Genomic DNA, 9,708 nt, shown 5'->3' on the forward strand with positions numbered 1-9,708 from the left:
TCAAAATATCTCTTTTTAAATAACACCATGATTTGTATGTTTAACAAGTACACCCTAAGACTTCTCTTGAGCACTGATCTATTTGTAATGCATGCCACTGAGCTAAATTAGCTGTATATGAACAAATCTCAAGGGTTTATTATTTTGTTGTAACTCTTTCACAATACTTATTCATTCACAGTTGTGCACGGCAGTCATGTATAAAATAAATTGTGATTTTGGTGTGGCTTGAGACAGGGATTGCTTCATTCTGAGACAGATGTGTTTTTGCCATTGAACAATGAGGTTAGCTGATCTTAGCAAGTTACCAGATCATCTCAGCAGTACAGTAGGCTAACATCAGTGAAAGTAATATTTAGTTCTTTCTTGCATATATTACCGTTGGAAGTCCTTTTAATATATTAGAATAATATATTAAAACTCATACATTACCAGATGTTGAGATTAGTTTTAAGGATTACAATTAGTCTTTAATGATTACAACAGCAATTACTGTTTCTGAAACAACTCTTTCAGGCTAACATTCTCTTTCTTGGCTATTCACAGAAAACTGTTCTAGGATTCCATTTAAAATTAATTAAACTTGAAAGTTTATTGAGGTCAATATTAATTTGAAGATTTGACAGTGCCAATATTTTTTTTTTAATGTGTAAGAAATTTATTTTTTCCCAAATACCACTTTTGGAGAAAAAGTAATGATCTAATTATGAGAGGCTATGGCTGTCGTTCTAAGCAATAAATTATCTTTGTAAGAAACTTGGATAAATTAAGTACCAAAAGATGACAGTAAGGTTATCTTCACTTTCATAAGTGTACAATTCTTTGATGAACATATCCGAACAGTTAACTGGCATGAAGATGTTAACAATGTCAATATTGATGTTCATATAACAACCTGTAATCAGAAAAAAAAAAAAATCCCCCTGAAAATACAGCAATAGTAACAATTTCCATCATTCTATACTTTTTAATTTGGATTTATCCACTGAAACTGAAAAGATAAATGAAGAGAAAGAAAATAGAAGGGGAAGTTAGAAAACTTTAAACTGATTGATTGCCACAGATGAGTGACAAAAAGGAACAAGTCTGTCATGGACCTGTTCTTTGTTATTCCCTACCTTCACTGCATCATAGAAATACAGTTTTTCAGAACTCTGTATTTCTGAACTTCATGCTCATAAAAGAACTGCAGAGTATCTTTGAATCTGTTGCACAATGAAGTCTTGAAACTGAGACTTTTAGAGACTTTCACCATCATCTGACTGACAGAAAACACTGCTTGATTGAAACAGTTCAGGTAACTTTTCCTTTAGCTCAAAATAGGACTTTTGAAAATTTTGCTTCAGAAAAGATCAGGTTTTGAGGAAGGTTAGAACATTCATAACTTATTTTCTTCTTGAAGTGATACAGGGCAGACAGCCAAGAAAGAATGGTGCTCTGGAAAAAAGTACAGTATGCTTTTCAGAGGAAACATGAGTTTGTATTAGTGGGCACAGAAAACTTTTGAACAAAAAAACTCCAGCCAGAAACTGAGCAAGACAGCTGCTGTCTCCTGATGGAAACAGAGAGCTAGAGCAGAAGAAAAAGGGAAGTATTTTATTTGTGATCAGCACTGCCAAAAATCTCTCCAGCCCAGATAGCCCCTTGGTTTATCCAAAACACACAGTAACAGTTTAAGAAATTCAAGCTGTGTTTTCCTTCCTTAATTGAAAGGTGTACAACAGAGAAGCCACGTAAATTAAGGAATAGATACAATAATGATCACATGGTAATAGATGCCCTACCTATTTTACAGGCTGGAGCTTCTCTCCTTTGAGGAAAGAATAAAATAATTAGGATTGGTCAGCCTGGGGAAGAGAAGACTGGCCTAATTTTGGCCTAAGGAAGCCTAAGAGAAAGGCAGGAGACTTTTTACCAGCGTGTGTAGTGACAGGATGAAGAGGAATGGCTTTAAATTGAAGGAAAGTAGGTTTAGATTAGCTGTTAACAGAGGCATTGTTTTCATTTGAGGGTGGCAAGGCACTGGAACAGGTTGCCCAGAGAACATGTGCATGTCCCATCCCTGAAAGTGCTCAAGGCCAGGTTGGATGGGGTTCTGAGCAAAATAGTCTAGTGGAAGGTGTGTCTCCCACGGCGGGGGTGACAATCTTTTACGTCCCTTCCAACAACAAGCCATTTTATCCTATTCCTACTCCATATTGCATTGGCAGGGACCAGTAGTTATTACCTTATGAGCAAAAAAATCTAAGTGCATACTAAAAGATGCAAAAGATGCCAAAATTGGCTGAACCTTAGCCTTCAAAAGAGGAAAAACAAAAAATCAAAACTAAACTAAGACAGACTGCAAGCAAATTGCATTTGCTGGGGGAAAGTAATAGCATATTGGGATATTCTTCCCTAAGCATCAAGGACTTCCACTAGATCTTGCAGCTTTGTAAGTTTTGAGGTCTTAATTGCAGAAGGTGACTTAATACAGCCTCCTGCTGCCAAGCCCTGCTTTGGTCCCAGGGTTTTGTTATTAGACATACAGTGAGATTTCTACATCAGGCAGTGTCTCATTCTTTCTCTTCCATCACAACTATGAAGGCTCAACGTGGGGTAGAATTAGTACTGTAGGCATCTTGATTATACAAAAAATCGAGCTCTGTCTGGATCACATGAATTTTACAGGTGGCTGAAAAATTACTTCTTACTCACCTTTCACCATTTACCGTGGAAATATTTGAGGGCAAGTTTATTTTTCACCAAATTTCTGGAGTGAACAGAACAACATAAAGAAGAACATCATGCAGACCTAGTAACAAAACCCCTGCAAGATTCCCCAAGGGAACAACCCCCAGGGGAACAACCACACAATGTGCTGAGTGTACAATATTAGCCCCAGCAGCAGGAAATAGGACACTGTGCTTTTCTCTTAAACAGCAAAAGCTAAGAATTCTTCCTGGTTACTGTTTAAGGACTTCAGTTACAGAATAAACAGAAAGGTACATATCACTGTGGACAATATGAGCACTAATCACTTGCTTCCAAGGCTGGACTTTTAGTTTGTTTGCTTATTAAAAAAACTCATACCAAACAAACACCACCACTACCACCACCACCACACCTGGTCATAAACTGAGACCTAAGGAGCTGCTGGTATTCACCTGAATTTGAGTAGTGAATCAAAGTCCAAACTACATGAAAATATGTGAGCAATTGTGCATATTTCTGTAATATAGACACTGCTTGTCTTCGATCTCCTGTCTTATTTGTGTGACTTCCCAGGGTTTAAAATGTCACTCTTTTTAAAGGGAATCTAGGACAGCATAAACTGAACATATGATGGAAAACACAAATTTTTATTTTGGCGCTGCATAAAAACTATTTGGTTCTTTGGAAGGCAAGAGGAAATGTATTACCTTTGAGGTACATCTGGATGGAGAATTTACAAATTCTGTAAATTTTTAATGGAAAAAAAACAATTTAAATGATCAAAAAGTTAGCTTAATATAGTATTTATGCAGACCTTTCAAACTTAATATTCTAGTTATATCCTGACAATGTGCTTTGTTTAGAAAGCTAGAAATAATAGGTATACAGAAATATTTGAAAGTCAACTAGCAAGGGTTAAAAAATACAGGAGAGTTTAAATACTAACCACATTCAAATGTTTAAGTCAGATATCCAAATTTTACAGTCTCTCAGGATTTTGTTTTAGAATGTCAGTGTATAGAAGACTACACAAACCTTTTTGTGAATGAAATTTTTATTTACACACTGTATCCAGAAGCAGATACATAAATCCTTATACAATTATTTTTCAAAAATGTGCAAGAAATTACTATAATTTTGTTTACAAACCAAAACACATTAAAATCAATGGACTTTGGATAATTCACTCTGCGGTGTGCTTAGTACAAATAGTGCACACCAGGTCTGAAACAGAGAAAAGTGTAAACTACAGCAATCTGGATTGCAAGTATTAACTTCATGGCACTCCATCATCACTATAAAAATTCTTTAACCCAACAGGTATTCATAAAAAATTCTTTTAGAATTTTTCATTATCTGTGTAGAATTTAGACCACTTTCCAGACACAACAATGCCATATTTTTCACATTATGAATTACCATCTAGGTCATTTTTAATTTATAGAGAATGCCTGTAATTTTTATTCTTTGCAGTCATAGAAAGGTTTAAAGACATTAAATCGACAATCATTAATTCATCTATAGCTTAGCTCTGAATTTGAAAGTTCAGTAACAGAGAAATACTTCTCATCATAGCCCATATATTGCTGGTATGCTGTTTCAAATTTATAATTCCAATATTCACACAGATGAAATGCATCAAAACAAAAACTGCACAGATTTTACTTAGCCCAGCAGTCAATATTCACAGAAAGAAATTGGCCTTAACAAAATGCAAAGTCAGATCATCTGAGAACAAAGAGTTTAATTAATAATTGCATTTCTGATCCTTCTGACAGAATAACATTTTGATAAAAAGGTGGCATTCACTATGTCAACAGCAGGATAAGTGCTATATCCTTCAAACAGATCAAAGAATACACATCACTTTCAGTTGTTTATAACACTGGCTTACATAACAAAAACAAACAAACAAACCAGAGGGAATTGTGCAAATTTATTATTTCCAAATACAAGGTGTTGTTTTAATCTTCTAATTGGTAAAGCAAAGTTATCAACAATGTCAATCATTCAAGACACACAAAAAAAGGACTTTTATTTTAAAGTTTAATTTTCAAAACATTTTTCCTCAATTCCATTGTATAAAAAGCATTCCTTTAGAACCCTTAAACTGTTGTGCTGCATAAATAGCCACATTTCTTCTCTGAGGATCCTAGTCTGTTAGCTTTTATTCCTAGTGTATTTACTTCCAAAGGTCCTCAAAATATCCTCAATTATCTTTATTTTTCAACATCACTTTGTTCCTCTAATTTTCACAAAGCAGAAGTCAACACAAATTTTGTAGTTATTCTGGGTGCTTCTAAATTGACTTATAACTACATGTTACTGTGTTTCTTTTATATTAATCTTTGTAATTAGAAATTGTAAGTATCTTTAATGTTTTCAAAGTATTTTTTCTGGGTTCCTTCTCCTTGCTAGCCAGACACCTCAGCATGAAAAAATACTGTGAGGTTCTGACTAAAGAAACCTGTAAAAATAAGAATTCATGTCTACTTACTACCAATTTAAAGTATTTGGAGCTTAGTAGAAATATTACCACCATTTTTTATTCGGAAGCAAAGTGCTCTATGGTTCTCACATCCCAGACCTCAACCACTTTTAAGTGTTCCTTTTGTGGTAGTTTCATGGCAGGGTGCTGAAATGACAAAGTTAACCTGACCTGATGAAGTTCAGATGAGATGAAGAACACAGCAAGGAAGGCAATTCAAAAACCAGATAGCTGAAACAGAAGTTTTTTTTTTTTAAAAGCATCATTTATGAGTGAACAACTGAAATTTATAAAGGCATGGGCAAGAATTTTAGCATGTGTGTTCTTGCACGTTTTTCAATTCCACAATAAGACCAGGATATTATACCTTCAAATATTTAGGTTTCAATGCAATGACTGCTAATTTAATGCATGTGGCATAGTATAAACATATGTTTAATGTATTCAATAGTGGTATTAAATGGCAAAGAAAATATTTTACACGCTCTTTCAAAGATTTCAAAGAATGCATAGGCCCTCTAGTACAGGGAAAGAATTTTTAAAGTGAAGAAAATGCCAGAGGTTTTCTTCCAAAAGTATGCATCTGAAATCCATAAAAATGATTCTCTTTTTCCTCTCCACAGACAGAATCAGAACACTGTACCATACAATAGGTTATTGTGCCTTTTTGAATAAAGTTAGTAATCCTGATTCAGGGGAGGGGGAATGAGACATGACTGGGTAGGGGCAGAAGTCAGTAGAGGAAAAAAAAGAAAACAGAATTCTCCCTTTCACACATATATCTTCATGGCAGAGCCAACAAATTACATGTATAGACTGCTCTAGATTATTTTCTATTTTTAAGTTTAAAACTTTATCAGACTAAAGAGGAAATTCTTACTCTCCCTCCCTTAAAAGCAAAGGCAGTCTTTATCTACCTTTGATTTTCTCTTTTTATTTTTTAGTTAAACATTATGGTCAAAAAAATAAATTAAAAAAATATAAATTTTGTCTATCAATTCAGGCAACCCAAGATGTAGTGCTACTGCACCACCTTGCAGCAATACTGTATTCACTTCTAAAGACTTATTTTAGGGGAAAGAAATGCTAGATTAAATAAGGAGAAGAAAATGACCCAAACAAGAAAGATGTATCAAAGATGGGTTTTTTTCCTAAGGTGATCTTTAATCATTAGCCAGAGATGGGGAATATGACATTCTAAAATACAAAAGAGGGGGGAAGAGGCATGCAAAGAAAGGCCTCCCAGCAAGGCAGAGACAGGCCTCCCTCCCAAGCCAGCTATGACCCCTTTAGCAAGTAACTCAAAAGTGATAAAAACACGGCAGAAAAGAAAACCAAACTGAAATAAAACAGGAAAATGCCATGGATTAACCTTGCATGATGAAAATATTACGGTGTAGAACCTGTACTCCCCACTGAAAGTCTTTTTTTCCCTACAGAAGGTTAGAATAACTGTAAGCTTTTAAAATGCCAGAATCTTTGACAGATATCATAAACACTTACTTAATTGATTCAATATTTCATATGTCAAAACATATTTCATAACAGCAAACTGAAACATTTTCTGCGGTCACTGTATATCTGAACAACTCTTCCCAATAATTTAAAAGGCTAGGAGAATAGCACTTTAGAGATGCATTTTAAACATCTTCCACATAAAATGTTATCAGTCCTGTTCCTTCCTCCTCAAAGGATACAGAAAACAGGGGAAAATTATCCAAAGGATATTAGTGTATTACTGTACTTTCTGAAGTGAAAAAAAATGTAGAAAAATGGAAATGATAAAATTTCAAGTAGCTTGAACATAAATATGGTAGAAATCATCCTATTAGAAGTTTTACCCCATCCCCAAAATGGCTTATAAATTTAAGTTCCCATGATAACGATTCTTGGAGTCTTCCTACAAATCCGGGAAACTTCCCTCCCTTACTCTGAAAGAGTTAGCAGGAGGGAAAAGGAAGAAAAAGGGGACCTGATAGGTGTTCTTTTATTAACTGATGGCATGATTAGAAAAGGTAGTATTTTACAAGACCCCAATACCACAATTTCCTTCTAGGTACTATACATTGACTTTCATAGACTGTTTCTTAAAGGCCATTTTTAGAGGACAAAATAGTGAAACGAGAAGGCTGAACCAACTTTCTCAAACTCAAGAGTGTGCAGACAGTACAAGGCTTAGGAGGAAGGCTTTTTTTTTTTTTTTCCAAAGATATGCTGCATAATCAAGTTCTTATCACACATCTCTGTCTATACATTGGGGCATATCTCTATAGAAATGTCTAATTACAACACTAGGAAACAGTTTTTAACTTCGATGTAAAATCAGTAATTTAGAATACCAATATGTTCTTTATCCATGCTCATTTTTTCCAGAGGTTGTTTTAAAGGAAAAAAACAATCCATTCAAAAAGTTTAATTTTACTTTTACTTATCGTTGAATACACATGAAATGTGCTTTCAATGCATAAAAATCACAGTGGATAGCAGCAAAGGACTTGGGGGAAATTAAGGAGAATTTGATCATTCACATTGTGATTAATCTGCACATTGATGAAAGATATCTATTTCACACTTCTAAAAATAAACTTGAGATCATTCTTTCCAACAAAATAAAACAAGAAAAAAAAGCCTCCCAAAATACACAAAACCCCCCAAAACAAACAAAAATTCTAATGCGTTACTTTTCTTTTACAGACAAAAATGAAATATTTTTATGGCAGCAAAAGATTTTGATAATAATGAAAGTCTGTAAACTGTAATTCAATCTCTTTTTGTTGTTGTTGTTCCCAAAGTGCAAGATGCAAGATTCCCGTAAGCTTTCAGTAGTGCTTTTCCTGTAAATAATCCTTCATTTTGTTTGGCAAAGGCAGTTTTTGAATCAGGTCTATTCTGGTGTACTGACGTATTACAAAACGACACAGGTACTGTAAAGAGCGCACCTGCATGAACCGGGATACTGGATTTGTCAGTCTCACTGGGTAAGTTGCAGATCCAGGCAGCCGGGATCTGGAATAGCAGAAAGCTCCATTTTCAGAGTCCCTGATTGAATGTTCAATTAAGTCAACTATAGACGTATGTCCCTCCACATCTGGCTGTTCATAAAAACTAAACCTACCATTTGAGTGTTCAATTCTAGTGTGAAGAGTTTTTCCATGGGAACGAAAACTCAAACTTAAAAGGTAACGATCATCAGAACTATCTCGAACGAGAAACGAGCCATCAGGCACATTAGCTAATTTTCCCTCTGCCTCCCAGCGTGTAATGGGGCCCCAGTACCATCCTTGTTTTGCAAGTTTTTTCAGTTCTTCTGTGAGGCTTGTCACAACCATAGGACCACTATTCTGTACAGAGTCATAAACTCTTCCAACTCCTGGGGCAGTGTTAGGATCAAAATTCAAATGGCAGCGCATACTTTCAGCCACGTGGGCATCTGTGCCATTTAATCCATTGAAGTTCCTTTGGATTTGATTATTCTGCATTGGAGGTAGCAAAGGTGAGAGTGGAGGGACATCGCTATGATTAACTCTTGGGCTTTGCAACATGACTCCTGTGGTACCAATAAACAAACCATTCACTGTCTGGTCCACAAAGATATCCGGTGCAACGACTACATCCTGATCCACTTGGCTCTCATCTTCATGGAAAGCACTTCCCCCCACTTGAGAAGAAACAGTCGAAACTTCCATGGGTGAGGAACTATCCAGACAGTAACTACGTGATCCTTCCAAAGGATACATTCCCTCATCTAAAGGCACAGTATACTGAATGTAGTCCTGAGGCATTAATCCAATAACTACAGGCACATGTTCATCAATATGAAGATGCAAGTCCCCGTTCTGAGATTCCGTATTTTTTAATGCATTGGTTTGTTCCTGGAACACATTTTCTGACTGCAAGTCATGGAAGTCCTTTCGAACACCATTCAGTGCTGGGCTTGGATTAGAGGAATGGACCAAGGCCTTGACTTTCACTTCCATTTTGATGCAAGTCTCTTCTGAATTTGTAGGTCTAAGGGGCCACGGAGTGGGGCTGTAATGGTGATTACGGAGGGAAGTGGATCTCAGAGGTCTTTGAGCTCGCACATCTTTGAAGGTTATTGGAGCAGATGAGGAAGAAAATGTGTCATCATCTGCAGAGCTTACAGATGGAGTGCTGCCTTTGCCTTTCTGCTTTTGTTTTGCTGAAAGCCTCCTTTTTAACGTACCCATTAAACTTTCACTTTTTGATCTATTTTTGCCTCCTTTTTCATCTTCGCTATTGACTTCACAGCTAGCCAAATCTTTACCATAGCAGCTGCCAAACAAGGAGTCATCTTTTCCAAATTCACTTAGTGATGGCTGCTGAACCACTACAAAGTCACTTTCATCTTTACTTTTATTTAAGTTGAAGGACTTGCGAATTGTTTTGAGACTAATTTTCTTCATTATGACAAATCTGGCTGATCAGCAGTGCTTGCGGTGTGATATAGCCCTAACACACGAAGGGCAGCTTCTGCTTCATTTATGTGTTCTATCCGCCCTCATTTA

General features: G+C 35.9%; 1 protein-coding gene across 1 annotated transcript; it reads right to left on the reverse strand.

Annotated features, from left to right (window-relative positions):
* Positions 1-4,421: 4,421 nt before the first annotated feature.
* SOCS6 (suppressor of cytokine signaling 6) lies at positions 4,422-9,618 on the reverse strand. Its single transcript, XM_079301483.1, has one exon. It carries the CDS (start codon positions 9,604-9,606, stop codon positions 8,002-8,004), a length of 1,605 nt encoding a protein of 534 aa, XP_079157609.1. The 5' UTR covers positions 9,607-9,618; the 3' UTR covers positions 4,422-8,001.
* Between the last annotated feature and the right edge of the window lie 90 nt (positions 9,619-9,708).

The sequence above is a fragment of the Erithacus rubecula genome (genome assembly GCF_903797595.1).
Source record: "Erithacus rubecula genome assembly, chromosome: 3".
Classification (NCBI taxonomy): Eukaryota; Metazoa; Chordata; class Aves; order Passeriformes; family Muscicapidae; genus Erithacus; species Erithacus rubecula.